This window comes from Grus americana, chromosome 3 (assembly GCF_028858705.1).
Source record: "Grus americana isolate bGruAme1 chromosome 3, bGruAme1.mat, whole genome shotgun sequence".
NCBI classification, from domain to species: domain Eukaryota; kingdom Metazoa; phylum Chordata; class Aves; order Gruiformes; family Gruidae; genus Grus; species Grus americana.
Genome location: NC_072854.1, coordinates 7,180,571 through 7,202,675, shown reverse-complemented (window position 1 = coordinate 7,202,675; position 22,105 = coordinate 7,180,571). Strand labels below are relative to the sequence as shown.

Genomic DNA, 22,105 nt, shown 5'->3' with positions numbered 1-22,105 from the left:
CCAAAATACCACTTCTGTTAGTGCTAAAAAAAAATTCTGAAGTGAATAAAAAAATTTTATACAAATGAATCTTCTCTGTTTCTTCTTTCTGAGTACTTAAAATATTTGCCCAGCTCTAATCGCACTATTTTAGTCAGGATGTAAAGAACTACATTGTACATAGGACTAGGGAGTAAAATAAAACTGTCCTCATGTTTTAATTTATTTACAGAAAGAGGAACTTGAGACAGTATGATTGCCTGTCATCAAGTTTTCATTTGCTGTATGCGAAATGAGCCTTCATACTTCCACTTGGGTTTCGTTCATTGCCGTTGAGTCTCTGTGTGCAGATATGGTATACATCCTATGGGAAAGAGAAAGCACAACAATCACTTTGTTTGTACCAAGCTGACAATTAAGTTCCTAATTCTGGGAAGTGATTTTTCCAGAACATTTTGTTCACTGCATAGGCCTAGGAAAGTCAACTTGCATTTGGCATGAGGGACTAGGTGAAACCTCCTTCCTCCTTTGGAGTGATAACATGGAGGTTAAACACAAATCCAGCCTCCAAATATTCACTGAAGGCTACTTCAGATTTGTCTCCAATTTGCCTAAAACTGCAGAAGGGTCTTTGGTAAACTACATTCAGCACCTCAACCAGTTACAACATATATAAATCTGAGTGTAAGATTATAGAAAAATCTGCTAAGGGAAGCTGTGGAAGCTCAGGACTCACTCTCTGGACAATACATCAAAAAATGCTGGAACTCGTAAAACAATAATATGAATGACCAAATGGGCTTTCATGCCTCTAAGCAGTACGTACCGAGGCACGTACGTTCTAGGCTTTTGAAGTCACTTACATGGGGTAGGGCATTTGTGGCCTTTGTATCAGTCTACACTGTCAGATTAACACCCGTCATTATCTCATTGTTGTTCAATCACAGAAGATATTTGGCTGGCATAAGACGGAACTAGAAGCATTTTTCCTCCATGTGCACAGTTCGTGTTTCCAGGAACTCCGCTAATGGTCAGCATGGATTTCAGCAGGAAGTCGTAAATAGAAGAGAGGCCTTTTTATGAGACCTTATTACACTTTGATTTGTTTGATTTGGGGTTTTTTGGTGTGAGCCGTACCTACAGGGTCATTAAGGAACTATTGCCTCTCCCTGCTAATTCTGTGGCTGAAAGGCATGGTATTGACAGGTTAATTATATAAGGAATGAACACAACTCTCTCCCATTTACTTCACTGGCAATGGAGGTCATCAACACCTTCTGGAAGTAACCGATATGATGACGTGTGATGACGTGAAAGAAAGCAAACAGGAGGACAGCGCTGATCCAAAACCCACTAAAAACAATGGGATTTTTTTCCAACAATATCAATGGATTTGCAGCTGGATCTAAAAGTAAGAAACATCTCCTTGCTTCTCTTTTTACATCTAGAATCACTTTACAAATTTCTGTGGCAAGCAAGACCCTGCATAGGTCATAGCTGAAAATAAGAGATAAGATTTGAAGAGCTGTGACCCTTGCTAGATCTTATTTGGCACATTTTTGGAACATTGTGTACTTAAAAAATTCTACTTCTCAAAGAAGAAATTACCTCGATTTCTTCAAAGAGCTCTTCTTCTCCAGTGTCTTCAATCCACCTGACCGGCAACAGGCAAACTTACAATCAATGACCTGGTAAATAATTGGGTTGTACATGGCTGCTGACTTTGCGAGCAAAGTTGGTACCACTGAAAACTGAATGGGAACTGAATCCGGCTGTCCAAAGGCTGACCACACGGAGACCACAGCGTAAGGGATCCAGGCAATGAGGAACCCTGCACAGATCAACATTGCCACCTTGTGAGAGGAAAAGAGAAAAGAGAGAAAGAGGTTCATGTGGCTGAGCGAGACAATGACAGCACAGCAGAGAGCTAGGCAGAATGCAAGGGAACGTACAACAGAATGGAAAAGAAAAATGATAACTCGCTTCAGATAAATTTACAATATGAACAAAAGCTGTCACCCATTTCTCTTTAGTGCCCTTTTTCCTTTCATTTGACGCAGAGCGGTTAATGAGTCTTATCACAGACCTTTAAAAATGCTGTAAGGTTAGGATAAACATGAGGAAACTAAATGAGAGCTCAGAAAATAATAATTCTTTGACATTAAATTTAAATTAAATTTAAAGGGAGTCCTTTCAAAACATACAGACTCTGGTTTAGGATAATATATAACAAAGCTGTGGAAATTTTTGAAAATCTTAGCAAGATCTTTGAAATTAATGCAGGTTAAACTGGAAACATTTCCTACAGGGTTTCTCTTTGGGTTTTTTTCCTTTTCTTGCTTATTTGAGGAGTCCCTCACTTCTGTAGGCTCTTCCAATCAAATGTTCCTCAGATCATCAAAAAGAAACCCAGTGTCTATTCCATTCCAGAGTGAAACGAGCATACACTGGGAAAACAAAACAAAACAAAACAAAACAAAACAAAACAAAACAAAACAAAACAAAACAAAACAAATTATTCAGCACAAGTCTTCCAGATTCTGGGTCCTTTGAAATCAGATTCCAAAGTTCATAAAACCATAGTCTTTGAAGATGTTTCCAGGTCTGAATTAGGTCCTGATTGTGTGTGGGAGTGGGGGACTCTGAGTGTCCCTGTAGGTGAGTTCGTTTAGGAGGGCATATTCCTGTCTTTATCTACTGTAGCTTCCTCTTCTGTATCACCCAGTACCAGTTACCAAGGCAAAAGCAAAGGAAATTAGCAAAAGAAGAAAAGAGAAGAGTTTGTACCACCCTGTTCTAACGCAGGGCTTCTTCCTCTCTTGTAGGCTGTGCTGATGTCCCACAGAGAAAGCATCAAAACCCAGTGGGACCAATAACCTGCCACGAGGATGGCCACTGGTAACAGGAGGAAGGAGAAGAGTTTTGATAAACTAGGTCTATCTTTTGCCTGCACCCAGGAGGGTGGTCTATCTTCCACTGGAAAAATGCCAACCATTTGAATCCCTTTCAAGACAGATATGGAAAAAATGAGCATCAAGTCATTCGATAAGGCATGAGCTGCCAAGTCTCTGGATATACCCACTCCAGCAGATAAAAAATGACTGTATTTACCTGGGTAAGCCAGAATTGAAACTATTGGGAATTTAATTAAGAGTGAGAATGCTACTACAACATCTAGTTTTCTTTCTCCTAACCCACAGCATAGATTTTGTACTCCATTAGAATCTGTAGATGCTTTGAAAAGCAAATTGCTACCAAACATTTAGGTTGCATTCCTGGTAAATGAGAAAAGAAGTTCCTTATAACATGAGGAAATGTAGCCATAGGAATGTTTAGTATAAATATTAAAGAAAAACTGTTTGGGGCCAAAATCTGTGATTTATGTAGTTTACCTGAACCAGCCTGTCTGCACTCAGTCACAGCCTGACATAGCTTCAAATGACATCATGCAATAATACATACTGAAGAACATATGCCATTATACTGCTGCCATTGACTGACGGTTACTGCGTCCAGATTGATAGTAGTACATTTGCACTCATTTGGAATAAGGCAATTACCAGGATTATAACAAAAAAATCATCAGGAAGCACAAGGTTTTTGGCTATTGCATAACCTTTTGTGGAGCCTTTGGTTCCACATCTTGATGGTAATATTATTTTCAGGGAAACTTCATTCTCTTGTGCTTTTTCTGTTGTCTGTCACTGAAGAAACAGTGCATGTGAGCCAAGGATCTCAGACACATCCTGTTTGTTGTAAATTGTGTTCTGAAGTTAAACGGGTTATAATGGAGAGTCATGTTCCGCATTTATATATATCCCAACATTTTGTTCTCCACTCTAGATCTGAGACAGAAGGGACAACTGCCAGCGTTTCAACTCAGATCACATTACAGTTTTACATGATCCCTCCAACATGGCAAAAATAAATCTGCAACCTCAAATCAAATTTTTTCATTGCTGTTGAAAGGAAAGGTCCTGAGTAACTACAAAACAGTACTGTGCTGAACAAACACTTTTTAGAGGCAAGTACAGTTTTATCAGCTGTATTGGCAGCACTGACCATACAGGTATCTAGCTGAGCTTCTCCGATATGTTTAGACATGTCACTTATTGCTGTGTATTATTTAACTTCCAGTTCAACTCCCCAAAAATGTAAAAAAATTTGATCAGCCAAGCAAAGGAAGCTGCTTGTCTCCCTCTTGGCATGGCTTACGGAGGCTGGTGAATCTTTTACAGCTAAGGAATCTGGTTTTGTTCAGTACAAGGTTTTATTTTGAGAGATTTCCTGGCACAATAACCAGTATCAGCAAGGATCGTGGCTGTCACTGTTGCCAAATAGAAAAGAGATTCAATCAAAAAGGGAAAATAGGATATGGTCTGAGATGGAAAATTAATTTTATCACTTGAGTGCATTTTTAGCAGCAGCTCATGGCTGAACCTAAATGATAAATTATTTACATAAAAACAATTGCAATGTCACAGGAGTAACTTTGGTTTATATCTTCATTAACAGAGGAACGTAAGCTGTCTGAAAGTTTTATTTCCCTGCTACAATAATCTGCTTTTTATCTGTTTTTCTGTTGTAATTCCTGGGCACCTTAAACGTCTTAAAATAATTCTTCACAACTGCTTCCGAAAGCAAAGGGAGTTTTATGGTGGGAACAGGGCCACAGGGAGATGATGTGACTCCACACAGGAAGGCTGTGGCAGAGCTTCAGACTGAATCACAGTCCCAGGGACTCGAGTACCCTAATCACAAAATTATGTTTCAACTCCTGGTTTTTCACATCTTGACAGTAACAAAGGAGAAAGCTGAAAGAACCACCTTCAGAGTGTTGTACTATCAGCACTGGACAACTTATATATGGTTGAAGTTCTCCAAACCTGCTTTTACAACCCGACAAAGCAAACTGAGTTAAATCTTCCTACCTACCTTGGTCAGCTTCATTTCAAGTATGTGGCTGTTCTGAATCCTGGTATCATAGTGAGCAACCTCTTTGGTGGATGACTTGACTTTTAAAATGATTTTGACATAGGAAAACACAATCACTGCAGTGGGGAACAGGAGGCAAAAAAAAAGAATACTCAGAATAAAAGCCTGTCCAGCCACCGAAGCCTGTGCCAGCCACCAGTCCAGAGTGCAGGAGGTCCCAAACGGCTCGGGGGCATAGCTTCCCACACCAGCAAAAGGCACCGTAGCCCAGAACGTAGCATAGGCCCAGATTATTGCCAGACAGATAAATGCATGATGTCTCTTAAGCCAGGTACCTGGAAGATAATTCAAGAGTTACAACCTCAGGTCCATACATATTTGGCACAATTGATGATGTCATTCTACACATGCAGTAGGAGTTTGCTTGGCTATTTGACAACAACTGCTGTAGGGTTCATCTCACCTCCTTCCAGGTATCAATAGTGACCCCTGAGCTGTTCCACCCCAGCTCACATTGTACCACATGAAGAGAAATGCACACTCATAAGGAGGGCTCCACCTGACGTTATTTCAGATCTCTACTTTAGGCTGTGATGATTTACAACCTAGGAGAGTCCGTACAAAAGCAATCCAAACAGCTAGCTCAGCAACAATCATGAGAATCTTGTCTAGCAATTTTGAAAATTACTTTGTGGTCTGTAAAGGTGTATTCATAATGTGTGGTCAGATGAGATGGAGGTTCAGCCCACATGAAGGATTAAGTCTTTAATTCAGCCTTTCATTACTCAGTATGAAAGCTCACTAGCTGCAACTGTATGATGTAACTTACGTTATTTCCTATTCCTCCTGTTATGTATTAACTGGCTAAAGTTTGAACTCAAGAAAATTCTCAACATAAATCATTAACATAAGTGACTGAAAGACAATGCTTTACAGAGAAAATAACATACCCAAGATTTGTTTTTACCTTGTCATTCTTTTCCAGTACAGTAAATCATCACGTGCATATGGTCAGAAGTATTTGTAATAGGCGTTTTTGTGTATCCTTGTCCATTTGTTTTATTAAATGCTAATGGCATGCCTGGAGTTGTGGAGTGGAATGCTCACCTTGCATACAACTCTGATTCAGCTAGAAAAAGCTTCAGTTTACAAGCTTATGTTCAACATGTTGGATTCATATAGAACTAACAGGGTAAAACCTATGATTTATGCAGAAACTCTGACCGTGTTATTATAACAGCTCCTTCCACCTTGGAAGCTCTAATCTGTTTTCACTCCCCATCCACTGACATTGAGGAGCTTTCTTCAGGGTTTGAGAACGACTTAAAACAAAACCAAAGCAAAGAAACAGCTGTAAGTTGGGTGTGACCAGTGCCCCTTCCCCAGCTGATTTTACGTTTCCAGATCACTGGAAGGAAAATTAACACTGACTGACAAATCATGTATACGAGCACAATGGCTGAGAGACAGAAAGGTGGTTTGTTGTGTTCAGGTGTGGAAAAACAAAGGAACAATAGCGTGAGTACTGAAAGAGCAATATTATTTTCACAGCTATTGTCAAACCACAGCAATCTAGTACCAAAAAAAAAAAAAAAAAAAAAAATCACCAAACCAAAAACCCAAAACCAAAAAAAACCCCAGTTGTTGCTTTTGGAGCAAAATGAAGATGTAGGTATATAGTCAGGTCCTCCAGGTTCCTGATGACCGATTTAGGCCTTATACAGAAAATGGCTAGGTTAACCACCTAGACTGAACATGCTAAATGTGTTTATTGCTCTCCATCATTTTGTATGGACAACCATGATCAGACAAACTTCAAGAAAAAAGGTTTTGAAGTGTTCTGTCTCTCTTGAAATAAGATGTCATACTAAATACCAGAGCTTATGGCATGAGTGCAGCTGGCCATGAAATATTTACTTGAGCTCACCAAGTCTGTGAAAAACTGTCTATGATTTCAGTTGCCACTGAATTAATTTGATAAGAATTTTATAGAAAGAACTGAAATCCTGGTTAATGTGAATTGTGCATTTAAAACTCAGCTAAGGAGACCTTCCCTGCACTCACATTTAAGCAAGAAGTACGGACATGCCAGGATCCAGGTCTTAGTGCGGTACCACAGCTTTTAATTGATAGCACCTTCACCTGTTGGACAGACCAGCTTACTTACACTTCCTAGCTGCAAACATTTCTTATAACTTAACATTACATGATTGATATTCTATATCATTATAATGAAATATGTTGTATGTCCCTCAAGTCACATGGGCAAGGTGTTTCTTATACATAAAGTCACACCTTGACTATTCCCTGTATTTTTGGGGGGAGTTAGGTCCTTCCAATGCAACAAAAACATCTTTTCTAAACCGTGACAACATCTTTTAACTGGAAAGAACGAAGCATATAATATATCATGTGCAAGAGATATAAGATGTTGATGGATATGGTGATAACAGCTTTCATTGCTAAATTCATTTCATCCTCTCAGGTTCCATCTCCATATTAGAGAGAGGATATCACATTATGACCTATCACACATCCAAATATTTCAGACGTTTTAAATAGCTTGCCACATTTAGGCATCTAATAAGGAATACTCTTGTGTGTTAGTCCATAGACCTTGCAATATGTGCAATACTTGCATCTAACATCATAATGTTAACAGGCCTTGATAGGCACAAAGTGAGTAATCTATGAGTGATCACTAAAACTCATGGCTTAAGCAGACAGCAGAGACACAACAGTGAAGGCGATATGTCTAGCAATACAAATTTAGCTGGGATTACTTGGATCATGCAAATATGTTTCTCTTATCTGTGTATTCCCCTCTATATTTAACAAAAGCTTTCTGAAGAGCTTAAGTATGATTTCAGTCTAGAAACCTGTATCACTTGATATAGTTTTTCTATAGTCAGTTAATATAGTTTTCTTTCTTACCGTAGGACAAGTGGCAGATTTTTAGGTATCTATCCAGGCTGACAGCTGTCATGGTAATAAGGCTCCCACAGCCAAAGAAGAAACCAGCCCATCCATACCAGCGGCAGCCCATCCATCCGAACACCCAGCGGTGAGAAAAGAAGGAAATTATACTAAAGGGTTTTCCTACAACTTCAAAAGGAGAAAAGAATGACAGTTGACTGATAAAATCCATCACTGGTAATGATAATTTTCAATTTTTCAGGAAAGCAAAGCCTCCCCTCTGCCCAAAGCTAATACCAGTAAAAATGCTCTGTGACATGGAGAGAGGACTTCAGGCACAACAGATGTGATGACTTGCATGCCCTCCATCTGCAGCACTAAGCCTAAGACAGCTGTAGCTAGATCGCATAGCATCTATGCTGTGGTAGGATGAGCCAAGCCTGCAGAATGGCTGGAAACAGGTGCTTTACTGCAGACCACCTGAACCAGAAGCAAAGTCATACTCTGGTACTGAACATGTGCAAGCTCTTCCCAATATGAAAACTTCAGAGCACATGCTAAGTCCACATGCAAACACATGCCAGTTTGTAAGTAGTACAGGTGATGGGCGAGCCTGGATTTGAAACAGGCATAGATCTAGTTAGGCTACATCCCTGTAATCAGTCCCTGGCAGTGTTCAAGGCCAGGCTGGATGAGGCTTTGGGCAACCTGGTCTAGTGGAGGGTGTCCCTGCCCATGGCAGGGGGCTTGGAACTAGATGATCTTTGAGGTCCCTTCCAACCCAAACCATTCTATGAATTGAGTGTCTTCAAATATAGGATAAGGCCCAACGATGGGATGCATACTGTGGTAGTGTTAAGTTAGGAAGGAAGGTGGTGCTATGGTTGCAGCATGGACTTGAGTTGCAGAAGCGGTTTCAGCTCCTGTCCATACCACACTCTTCCTTGGTGACTCTCAGCAAGTCACCTGGCCAAGACATTAAAAAGTTTTAAGCATCCCCAAACAGAAGTGAAATACCTAACTATTTTGGAGACTCTGTCCTAGTGGAACCGTAGCTCATTTCTCCATTTCTAAAGTGGGTGGTTCATTATGAAAGAAGTGAAGTTAGGTCATATGTTTTACCATTCTCACCTTAAAACAGATTAACATTACTCACATTCTTTGTATCATGAAAATGAGAAAGTTTGGCAATTGTAATTTTCTAGTTGGAAATCTCCACTTCCTGATTTTATAATTTTTTGTCTCAAACTGGACAAACAAAAAGATTAATTTTAATGGACCAGAAAACTCAAAAATTTGCAATCTAGGAATATCAGCATGTTTTCTGAATCCTTCATTTCTACTTACCACACTGACCTGAAATGCTCCAAGGCCTGGACAGTTCAACTGCAACATTCAAACAACATTAAATGCTGAACTCCACCTTTCTGTGACTGTATTCCTTCCTGCACAGGAGTTGCCAGAGCACCTCACGGAACTGAAAGCACCTCAGCCATCCTGGGCTAGTTTCCCTGGCTGAACCACACTGTCTGTAATGTCATGGCAGCTCAGTGAGTTGGTTTATAAAAATGATCTTGCAAAATGTAATTCCCACAAGGTAACCTATTCATAGAAGTCAAGACAAAAGTCTCTGTTCTGTTGAAGTGATCTCTAGAAAAATATTTTGGATTGTTCCCAAGAATATTCCATTTCAGATTAAACTGATGCAAAACTAAACATGCCATTTTCATTCTCAACAAAAACAAAATCTTGCAGAAAATGGTCTTTGCTCCGTTTTCTACGCCAAATGCATCATGATTGAAAACCCTTCATAATCAGACTTATTTTTTAAACAATATATTTTGGGATTCTTCTCCTTTAGCCTAAACACGTAAGGAAAATTCTGCCTGAGCCTGAATGTTGTGCTCAGGACAATATGTTATGTGCTTTTCTCTGAGCAGAATAAATGTAATTTAATTTTTCAAGCAAAAGCTGACCCCAGTGATTAGGGTTTCAAGAAAAACATGAAATATGGCAAGGTCTAGGATATATGCTAAGAGTCAGCAACTTTACTCATTGCCAGCTCTAAAGGCCAAAACATTTATTTGCACAAAATCAAATTTCTCTTCAGCGGCACAGGACTCAGAGCATGGTATCAATGCAAAATGAGCCTGATGCAGTTTTGAACAAGCAGCTGGTGCCACCCTGTGGAAATCTCCAGGAAGCCATTGCAGAACCCATTTCTTGAACAAGGTGCCAAGGCAAGTCCATGAACTAAGAAATTTTTTGGAAAAAGTCTCATCTTCAATCAGTCCAGCAGATGAAACACACCACATTTCTCGAGTCAACACCTTCCATGAACAAAAAAAAACCCCCAAAAAACAAAAAAACCCAACCAAAAAACAACAACCAAAACAAAACCAAAAGAAAACCCCCCAAAAAAGAGAAGGGAGAAAAAGCACATCTGGCTGTACCAATCACAATTAATTTTAATTACAAAACCTAAACACAAAGATAGATTGAGATCTCCATGGAAGACAAGGTGACCAAGTGGTATGTTGGTGGCAGACCTTAACAGAGAAACTAGCAGCCCTCATGCTAACAGAGCTGTAGTTTATATGGTTGAGACATGGAACTTATATGGTTAGGAGATACCTGTTTACATTCCAGATATATAGCTACAGAAATTCCCCTGAAACACTCCATCTCATTCAGTGACTCTCACTGGAGTCAGATATAAGCCTCAAAAAATAAAACAGACTCTTAGGACTCAAAGGAAATGGGAGCATCACAGAAGAGGCAAAACTGCTCTTTTTTTTTTTCTTCACCTCTAAGTGCTGCAAGATGGAAATAGTATCTCAATGGAAGATATGCCAAAGAAATCATTTAGATTTCTTTTTGTGGTAGCAGAGCAGAGACATTTACACTAACACCTTTCTTCTGCTGAATTTGTAAGTATCTCTTTCAGAAAACCATGTTTACTGACCACCAAGAGGCATCAAAATTACTGGAAGTTGCGGGGATGAGCGGCTCCTTGGCCATATGCAGTTAAAGCACAATGAGCTTCAGTTTTGGGAGGCTGGGAGCCAACATTTTATGTTGTTCAGCGCTATTTTAGGCATTTGGATGAAGGCAAAAGCATTTGGCAGAGACAAGGGCAGGGAAAGGGTGCACCAGAGCTGGGGACAGGGGTCCTGCTGTAAGCAACACGTAAGGGACAAATGACTTTGGGAGCATGGCAACATGCTGTCATTTATATTGCACTGGTGAGATGTCATGGTCAGCTGGGTCACATCAGGTCTTTATAGCCATTGAATAGTCTGCCATGCAAAATATCCTTCTCTAAAGGATATCCAGTCCTCCCCCTGCATTTGCCTGTAGCCACAAAGCAACTGAGCTGAATGAGACTCATGGTAAGAGCCAAAGGAATGTTCTCTGAAGGTTTTTGACTCTGCAACTTCATGTAAACCTTTCCAAAGCTCCCTCATTTCATGCCAGGGCATCCAGGCTGTGGGGCTGAAATGAAAAATCCCTCCAGTTGGCTGATGTTGCTCTTACTCTATAGATTGACATAAATGTTTATTTTCCTGACCCAGAGACAAAAGAGGAAGGTCACTAGAGAGAAAATTATTAGCTTTGATAGACTGATGGCCACTGGCATTTTCCAATTCTTCTCCCTCATACCCCTCCCCAGTCATATTTGGCTAAATATGTATTTTTGAGTTACCTGGATCCCTCCTGTTGCACCCTACAGCAAGAAAATATCATTTTCTTCAACCATAATACCAGACTACTTTGTGCTTATTGCGTCAGGATGCACATGTGAGCTGTCTTTGAAGGCTTGTCCAGTGCTGGGGTCAACAGGAGTTTTGCCTGATTGATAAATCCAACCCTATTTTTTTCCCCCTGTACTTTTCATTTCTTCCCATCAAGTTGTTCAGGAATGTTGTTTGCTATCCTTCTCTCTTATTTATATGCAAATAATAGAGCAGAAATATCAGTAGCAAAAGGCATTTTGGGCTTCCCATGATTTCCAGAGGTCTGTCTCTTGCTGCTGCCAGAAAGAATGGTGGGATAGTAAAAATGAGTGAAAATAAGACATAAAAGTACCTGAAATGCCCAGATCACACACTGCTAAATTAACAGTCATTATCTCAGCAGGTCTCAACTTCTTTTTTCGCTTTGAGGACATAAAAATAACATACCCATTTCCCAGAGTTGAAAGAATCCCTATAAAAATAAAAATAACATAAAAAAAGAAAAACAATCAAATTAGAATTCTCCTCAAAACCAGCAACATCCCACCTTTCTTGTGAAATTCTCTTAATTTTTCAGCCTGAACCTGTGGTCCCAAGGCTAAACATTGACTCTGAAACATGATCATCTCATTCTCATTATGCAGCTCATAGAGACATCTACTGCAGGCATCTCTGTCCCACAACAAATGCTATTTTCCCCTCTGCGGCAGGACGTTGCCTTCACCACCTGAGCCTGCACAATTATCGACTGAATGCACGTAATAGATATCCCATAATTCCTCTGTTCTCATCAATGCCTTTTGTCTCACAAACATTTATACAACCATAAGAATGAAATTCAGTTGTTCGTAATCACAAGGACCCCAATCTCTGACCAACCTTAATTTTATTAAATACTGTAATCAGAGGTTGGGGGATAAATTGCTAAAATAATGTAAATTAAGATATTAATTTTTTACAATAAAAATTTATCATCTCCATCATAAGAAAGAAAAAAGATAAAATGTATCTGATTTTAACTTATAACTGTAATTCAGTGCATGAGGAGGCATCCTGTTCATATTGACTGGCATCTCTTTTTGCCGTATCACCACCCAAGGACCCACAGGGACCAACCCTGCAAGTGGTTAATCAGCCATGGATCTAATCAGACTGGTACCAAAATTGCAGGGTTTCTGGTTCCCTCAGAGAGAAGAGTTTCTTCACTAACTCATGTTTGAAAGAACTTGAGCCCAGAGTGAGTGTTTTGCAGCGGAAACACAGGACAGCACACAACATCTCTTTCAGGAAGCAAAAGTAAGGAGGGAGATGCAGAAGCGTGAAGAGCAAAGAGGGGCAGAGACCCCAACCTCCTGCACCGCCGTTACCTCACCAAAGGGGCCTACAATGGCAGTGAGGGAGAAGATGTTGGCGTGAAGTTCAGCCTGGGAAAGGGGGAGGAAAGGTGTTTTCCTTAAGTACTTTATGTTTGTCATCTTTGTTTCTCTCTACTCAAATTAGTAATTAAATATTTTCACTTAAGTTAAATTCCCCACAATTAGTCTGTTTTGCCCACAGCAGTAATTGGTGAGTGAACTCCCTGTCTTTATCTCCACCCTCTCTTTATCTCCACTGCTTTTGCTCTTCCTATTTCCTCCCCATCCCATCATGGGGGTTGTAAGCAAGTGGCTGCCTAGGTGCTTGGCTGTCAGCCGAGACCTACCCTCCATACTGCAATAAAAAAGTCGTCAATAACCCAACTTTCCTCTGTCAATGAGACAGCAAAGTCACTCTTTGTGGTGCCTTCCTACACGTTGCTCTGGTGGTGCAAACTCAGCCATATTCCATGTATCAGAAAGACCTCAGCAGCTCCTCATCTGCCCAGCAATGCCACCCTCTCCAACGCCACCTTTGAACGCCACATTAGTCTGCTGGGAGGCCAAACCTCAGAAATTAAGGCTCAGGACTTAAATGGGTATTTCCTCTGGCCCATCGATGGAATGATCCCCTTGCAAGGGTGCAACATCCTCAAAGAACCAAGAAACTCAACCTGGGGGCATCCATGAGGTGGAGAGAAAAATAGTTCCCAGAGGCTAAAACGAGACAATTTCTCAAGAAATATGAGTAACTGTGGAACCAAAAGTTTACCAACCTCAGAAGAAACCTACTTTGATTTTGAATTTTTCAGTAATAAATGCAACGCTCATCTAATTGGAAACATTTCTTATTTTTACACTGACAGTATTGCTTTCTATATTATTTTAAAAAATAAAACAGGACAGAAGCTGACTTATCATTTAATCTTAGGTTTTATCAGCAAATTTGATTTATCCTTGGTGAATGAAGTTTAAAGAACATCTTATTATTATGGCTCTGAAGATTAATCTGAATTATAAGTGGATACAGGTATTCCTTTGAATTATTTTCTACCTTGCAGATAAGTGAATGAATCTCGATGTTGCTGAGCATTTTTCATATACCTTAATCCTTTTCACTTTTAATGTCATTTTCTCTCCAGTGAATTTAGGATCTCTAGACTGCCAGCATCCAGTTTGAAAATACCTTTCGAAAGCACCTGACATTTTCCTGAATCTTTTTCAACTGACTGGCAGTCCAGAGAGATGTCTTCAGCAGACAAGCCTCTGAAGCAACTGCTCATTATTAACAGCAATATTTCAGAGAGCCCCAGCCCACTGACCTCCTAATCTACAGCTGGTAGGTGTCCAGTGAAAATTTAAGTTGCCTTTTGTCGATACCTGCATCTGACAATTGCTTATCTGAGTTCTTTTTTAACTACTTGGCGATAGAAACTTTATAATCTCCTTGGATAAGCCATCTAAAGTTTCATTTTTCCTACTGTTAAAAAGATTTTTTTAACAGTTAGCCAAAGTCCTCGCTGGTGCAGGCTCCCAGCTCTGGTAGGTGATGGCAGGCTGTGTGCCTGGGCAGAGCCCAGGGTTGGAGAAAGGAGAAAAAAGACTATTCAGATATAAAATAAAGGCTCTTTTCCAGGAGCAAACAGTTCAGGGCACAACTGTCCATGGCACCGTAACATTATTATGTATATACAAAGAGCCAAGGATGCGATAACTAAAAAAGAGAAAGAGCCAACCTGCAGAGAAAGGTGAAAGTGTATAAAAAATCTGAACAAATAAGACTCCTTTTCTCCTATTTGACAACAGTGCTAAACCCTCAGAGAAAAAAAATAAAGAAGATGATAGTTAGTTCAGGATTTTGTTTTCAATTAAGCTGTTTCATAACACGCTGAGGAAGCGTGTGACAACAGTTTGCAAATCAATAGTTACTTGCCACCAGCTTTCAAAGGAGCTGACAGCCAGTGGGTCTCCGCACAGTAGTTAGTCACCCTACCTGGCCGTACAGTAAATCAATCGAGCCAGTGATGAAAAAGCTAGCGGGGGGAAGTGACAAAGTGAAAAGTATTGGATTCTTATAACCACGTGTACCGTTTGATTTTCTTTTCTTCCAGACAATTAAAAAAATACACATGGAAATGAACTAGTTAGGACAAAAGAACACACATTTGCAGAGAATTTATCACAGATTGGTCAAGAACTTGATTTTCTTCAAAGACAAAAAAATGTATTTTTATATTTTCAAACTGCAATACTTCAGTTGTACAACCAGCCTGACCCTAAAAGCTCTGCTGGGTTTCCTCATAGTATCCTAGCCTTGTTTGCTCACTGTGCAGCTTCTTCCCTTTTTTGAAATAAATTTTAGTCTTGCACCTTACATGCCTCAAGCACAAAAAGATGCCCAAGAGCAACCCCCACTTCCTGGCTTCCCGCCTTTCCACAGTTAGTCCCTCTCTCTACTATCAGGATGTCCACACAGGACATCTTCAAAAGGGGCCACCATTTCTTGGAAGGGATCTGCAAAAGAGTAGGGGACACATTTCAGTGGCAGAAGGTGACAATGGACAGGTTTGGTCTGAACCACAAGTTACAATAAAAACATAGACATACCCTCGCTGGGTGCAGGAGCTGAATGCTCCAGCTCAGTTTTCCATCATCTGCAGGTTGCACAGTTTACAAAGTAAATCTGCAATATTGTGGAGTTACCCCAAGACACAACTATGCCCAAGAGCTATTTAAGCACATAGTTTTTTGCTTACTATTTTGCTGTTGTGGTTTAGCCCCAGCGGCAACTAAACACCACGCAGCCGCTCGCTCACTCCTCCCCAGCGGGATGGGGGAGAGAATTGGAAGAGTAAAAGTGAGAAAACTCGTGGGTTGAGAAGAAGACACCTTAATAGGTAAAGTAAAAATCACGCACACAAGCAAAGCAAAACAAGGAATTCATTCCCCACTTCCCACGGGCAGGCAGGTGCTCAGCCATCCCCAGGAAAGCAGGGCTCCATCACACGTAATGGCTACTTGGGAAGACAAACGCCATCACTCTGAACGCTGTCACCCCCCTGTCCTTCCACTTCCCCAAGCCCCTTATAAGCTGAGCATAACATCCTATGGTATGGAACATCCCTTTGGTCAGTTGGGGTCAGCTGTCCCAGCTGTGCCCCTCCCAACTTCTGGTGCACCCCCAGCCATCCCGCTGGCAGGGTGGTGTGAGAAGCGGAAAAGGCCTTGGCTCTGTGCAAGCACTGCTCAGCAACAACAAAAACCACTTCTGCATGACAAAAACATCTCTATGTTATCAACACTGTTTTCAGCACAAATCTGAAACACAGCCCCATACTAGCTACTATGAAGAAAATTAACTATATCTCAGCTGAAACCAGGACATTTGGATACTTGGCAGCTGTGATTAACTATAAAGCTACCAATTAAACCAAATTTACAGCCTCAGCAAACCTGTTGTGTGGAATTTTATGTCAGTGAATAGTTTCACGGAGGTAGGCTTCTTTCTCCACCACCTTAAGATCCGCTATGTACCACTGAAAATCTCTGCACGGCAGTGCTTCATGTCCCAACAGAAAGGTGGATGCTTTGAGCTGTCAGAAATCAGCTTAGTGGAAAAGGAAATTTAGGATTATTTTTGTTTGCAGAAAGTAAAAAAAGTAACTCGAGACATTTACCTGAGAACAACAAAGATTATTTCCTTCTAACTTCTCGTATTTTTGCAGGCCCAAGATATTATTAAAATGTTGCTATCCCCCTAAACATGAATGGGTAATAAAATACGGGTCTGCACATCAACAGGAGCTCATGGTGACATCCCCAAGGCGCTAAGCTAAATCAATCTTGTAAGGTACAACTCACATAAGAAGCATTAGCCCAAGCAAAACCTTTTTTTTTTTTTTGGGCAGGGCGCAAGAAAAATGTGTTTAAAGACTACTTTACCCCATCTATTCACAAGCACAGAAAAGACCTGACATTGCTCCTTCCACCAGTTTTGTTTAATTTCGTGTCTTAGTGGCTGAGATCTGGTAAAAAGCATAATACTCTCCTTCTTCACACAAAACCCTGTAAAAGGAGGGATTTCTGAACTTCTTCTTGGCCTCTGGCAGATTGATTTCCATTACTATATTATACACAGTGTCTACAACACTGCTGTGCCGGTCTAGAAAACTTGAAGCCAGTTGCCATTGCTGAAATGGCTGAGGGCACAACTGACCAGCAGCTGAGCAATGACTGCTTAAAATCATCGCAATGATTGCTAAAAGGAATTAAAAATATCTGTGCAGGATACCAGTGTACGTTATGCTATAGATGCAAGTCCAAGGAAGATGCAAATATAACATTTACATGCGTATGTGAAAAGCATACTTGGCTCTAATGAAAGCTGCTACTGGAGTGTGTAATGACCGTAAGGGTAAATAACTGAGTAAAATGCAATGCAAAACAAACACATGACAAAATAAGTTAAACCCAGAGCAAAATGTAGGATATGATGTCTAGAGCTGCACATATATACAGCAGAGCGACGGCTTGAACTTTCCTGACCTGGGCCAATGGGTGCATTGAGTCCACCACGGGCTGGTGTCCAGTCCACAACACCAGGAAGGTGGGAATCTTACTGGTAAATCCAATATCAAAGTGACTATCAGCCCTTTTTAAACTATAATTTCAGTCTCCTCATACTGCTTGTGTAAGTCTGTGCCTGCGTGGCTAGCTTTTGGTTTTTCACTGGAAATTCATGTCTTAATTAGATTATATCTATGTTTTTTAAGACGTTTCACACCTGGCAGGGGTATTTCTTTTGAACTGGATAAACCTACACTAAATGCAGCCAACATAACAAGGCAGCACAATGTACATTGGAAGGATTCATTTCGGCTACTCAGACATATTTCCTGGGATTAAAGTTACATTTGCTTAACTGAGCAAAAAAAGACCCAAGGGCGTTTGTTTTGGACAGTTCAGTGAAGACATCTGTCTGCATAGCAGCAGAAAAAAATATATACGTAAAAAGCTAGGACTCATACAAAACAGTGCATGAATAGGGAGGACAGCACAGAGATACAGCTTCGCCTGCTGTCTCTGCTGTTCTCAATTCCATTTTCCATAAAGACATAAGCACAAGACAAATGAGAAATACGCGTTTTTCAAGCCTTTGTGAGACCTCCACTGCAGAAAAGATGGAGTTGCTTAGATCAGCCTGGGGAAAGGCAGTAAGAGAGAGTAGGAAGGAGACACTCAAAATAGTGAATAAGAAACATGGAGGACTGAAAGATCTTTGTATTTTGGGCAGAACTGATAGAACAAGAGAATGTATCAAAACCGAAATAAATGTCAGGGAATACGCTGTATACCTACATATGACCCAGGCTCAGCTTTACTGAGAAAATAGCTGCTGAGCTGTGAGAAACTGCATGAACTAAAGCCATAAACCATAAGGAAACCTAAACCATAGAAAGAAGAGTAAGTGTTGAGGCAACAATTAGAAGCTCAAGTACTTGAGAGCAAAAATATTGACATAAATAGTTATAACCTTGCCCCCATCCCCAAAGCAAAGGTGGTAAATCATCAAGAACAAGGACCAGCTTATTCCTAGAAGCAGTGGGGATCAGTATTTCCCGGGTGAATAGCAAGTCTTTGACATATGAACACTTAAAGTAGAAATGAGCCCCAGCTATCATCTGTGTGCACTAACCAATAAATAATTGCATTTATTCTGCTTGCAAAGTCACTTTGCACTCAGTAAAAGACTCCAAAAAAAAAGGGACGGGAGGGTAGGCAGAAAATACTGTTCAATATAATATGTAACAGAGGACAGCTGATGCCAGGAGCTGAGCAAGATTAAAATCGGCATGTCTGAGGATGTTCTCTTTGCTGTGTAGGACATGAGAGGGGCTTTGAAAACAGGCCATAAAACCCACATGGCATAAGGGCAACAGCCAGTTCTGGTCGGGAACGATTAAACCACAAGCTAGTAACCTGTCAGAGAAAAATTGAGTATTTCTTCACTTTTTGCTGGAAGATCTACTGCTAGTCACTTTTGGCTACCTGGAGCAGCATTGTCTGTTGACACCAACTGTTGACACTGTTGACACCATATTTCTAACACATTCTCTCCTCTCCCTCCTAGATTTTTCTTTCTAATACAAAGAAATACATAATTACACATCTAATGCACAGCAGCTTCTGCCTTCTTTGTGAGTGCCGGCAAGGATGCAGTGACATAGTCATATTCAAAAGATTAATTACAAAATCATTACCAATTACGGTCAAATAAAACCCAGCTACAATGTCAGCTTCTCTAGAAAGCTTTGATGCAAAGGGGTCTTCCTTCTGGAGATAGCGTGGGAGGTATTCTTCCTGGGAAGAAGTGTTGTGATCTGATGCCATCCCATTCATGCCTATTTCGGTGTCTGAAAAACAAAAGAACAGAGTTTGCGATAGACCACGTCTGCCACCAGAAAATGCAAAGATATTTTTGTTCACAAACAAGATGCATCCTCCTGTCTTCATTCCTGCTCTACCAGCTCCCGGGGTATTTCAGGATCCAATTCAAAATTGCATAAAGCATCCTGCCATGATTTATTTCATGACTTACTTTATCCAAGAATGTCATTATTCATACGACACTCAGCACAGTAATCAGTCTCAGCTGTATCTAGGTACCAGCGTGTTGCAGCATTCAAGCCAGGGCCTCTGAAGTGCCTTCCCCGAATATCTTAAGGAGCTTCATGTTTCCAGCTAGGTGTAAGTGTGACCCGAGACTGAGAATACAGAAAAAACAAGCAGGGCAATTGTTTGTGTCTGAATAGCTTCATTGCTCAATGTGTTTAATGCATACTGAACTTATTGTCTTTATCTATATGCACTGTTCTCGTAATCCCAAGAAACTGAGAATTATCAGTAAGACAGTCCCAGCAATTTCTTCATATCCTGAGGGACACTATGTCTACAGATGGTAGCTCTGCAAATTTTACAGCTAAGTGAGAAGTTACATCCATAAATTCTCCTTAGAGTTATTTAGGTGGCAGGTTCTAAGCTAAATAACTTTACATGGTTATGTTTATAAACAGTAGTTGGCTATTACAGTTATGAAGAAGCAGCGGGAGTATTAAATAAGAGATCAATCTGGGCAAACTTGTTGAGTTTTCTTTCCATTTCCTCTTGTGTGGAAATGGGCCATTTAGGTCAAATGTTTAAGATCAATAAAGTGAACCCTGATATGGGAAAACTGGAATCTGGCAGACAGCTATGAAGGTTACCCCTCTAGGACAACTGAAGAAGTGAGGAACTCTAGCATAAGACAAAAATATTTCTACAGTGTTTGAAACCATCCAGCCAAGAGCTATTTAGGACATTCAGTCATCCCAGTTCTTCTTGCCAGTGCCTGGTGGGGCAGTAGTGGCACACAAGAACTTAGCACTTGACTCCCAGGGCTTCCACACTTTTTGCTGTGGGATCTGGGACAAGTTGTGAAGCTCTAAATTTTACCCCTCAAAAGTCCAAACTTGTAGGGAAACAAAGCAAGAAGAGAAAATATTTCATTATTTTACCCATTTGCTATCTCCTGCATCTTGAAGGCAGACAATCTTCTCAATAACAGCATGTATGGCCAGAAACATAGCAGATGACAGCTACCTACACCTAAAGTATAAAGTACCCTCAGCCCCTCCCTGCTGTCCTGCTAGCTTTGAAAAAAAGACCTCATTTAAGGGAATCAGATCATGGGGCCACATTGCCACTCTAGACCTGGGAGAAGCCAAAAGGTGTCCCAGCCATATGGCTCCAAGTAGCTCTAACACTTTAAAGTTCAGCAGCCTCATTGCTTTGTTTTTTGTTTTCTGTTTTTTTTTTTTTTTTTCCTGATACAGGAATAAATAAGCAAAGGTTGATTAATTAAAAAAAAAACCACAAAACCTTAGATGACTTCATGAGCACTTTTCTCCTTCCACAGCCATGGAGAATAAACATACGAAAGTGTTCACTGCTCCAGATGGCAGAGCAACCATTTAGGTTTGATTAGTTACCATGGTACAGCAGCCTGGACATGGTCTAAAGAGACCGTCTTGTACAAAAGAGTGGGCTTTACTGCTGAGAGGTGAAACCTAAATTTTCGATTAAAGCCCTGGTTAGGTGCTTCTGTTTCCTTTCAAGTCTTAAAAGTATGAAATAAGATTTATTACTGAGTTCTGAAGCAATGCAATAATTATTAAAAATGGGACAATAATAAACTCACAAGTGGTTATGTCGATGGCTGCAACTACTTTTACAGCAGTAAGCAGTGCAGAGCTACAGCAGTGAATCTGTAGAGCAAAACAGTTGCTGTTGAGGACCACCAGTTGTCCAAGGCTGTACACTTCTTGAACACTAGTTCTCAAGAAAAAAAGAAGAAAAAAAGAAAAAAGAAAAAAAGAAAAAAAAGAAAAAAAAAGGGAAGGGGGAAAAAAAGGCAAATATATGAAAAATAACAAAAAGTGAATGATAAGACAAGCCTTTTTTTAACTGAGTATTTCATTCTGATTAATAAGCATAGATTAAAACCCAAGCTCTCAAAAGATATTTTGCAACACAAGTGCTTCGTCTAGCATGGTAGGCAAACTTGGACAAGCACTGGGAAATAAACCAGTTATCAAGGACTGGTTTCTTTTTGCTCCCTCGCAAGACCAAAGGATTCCACTTTGCAGTAGGTGTCCAACGGCCAAAGCGTGGGAACAGAGAGCACTACACCACAGCCTACACCCAGCTCATCTACAGACCATCTTTCCAGCTCATCCCGTGCTGAAAGGCTGCCAGTGCCTGTGAAAACAGATTTAAAACCATAACAAAAGAAACCAATCCGCTGCTTCCTATTAGAAATGGACTCGTGCTTATTCCTGTGCTGCAGACATTCATATTTAATTAATACAAACAATTCCACTTTTAAATAATATATTCCTTAAAATGGAACTGTTCCACTATAGCCAGCCTCAGGAGATCCAAAATTCTGACTCAGACACTATAAAATGCCAATATCAAGCCTCAAACCTTCTGAGACCAAAAAAAAAAAAAGGCAATTTGAGGATTTTTGTTTGACTTAATCAATACAGTTTTGCCAGCCCTACACTAGTTTTGCTCCCTGCTCTCTCCTCATCTCCCCCTGGGGTGTTTTACCACGTCCTTTGTGGCTTGGCTAGGCTCTTCTTA

The 22,105-nt window shown here is 40.4% G+C and overlaps 1 protein-coding gene across 1 annotated transcript; it reads right to left on the bottom strand.

Annotated features, from left to right (window-relative positions):
* Positions 1-279: 279 nt before the first annotated feature.
* Positions 280-19,493, bottom strand: LOC129204947 (opsin-5-like). The gene is given in 7 exon segments (XM_054821787.1): positions 280-343; positions 1,588-1,832; positions 4,915-5,249; positions 7,849-8,019; positions 11,920-12,039; positions 19,183-19,349; positions 19,351-19,493. Coding segments are annotated over 7 exon segments (1,245 nt in total).
* Positions 19,494-22,105: the final 2,612 nt, after the last annotated feature.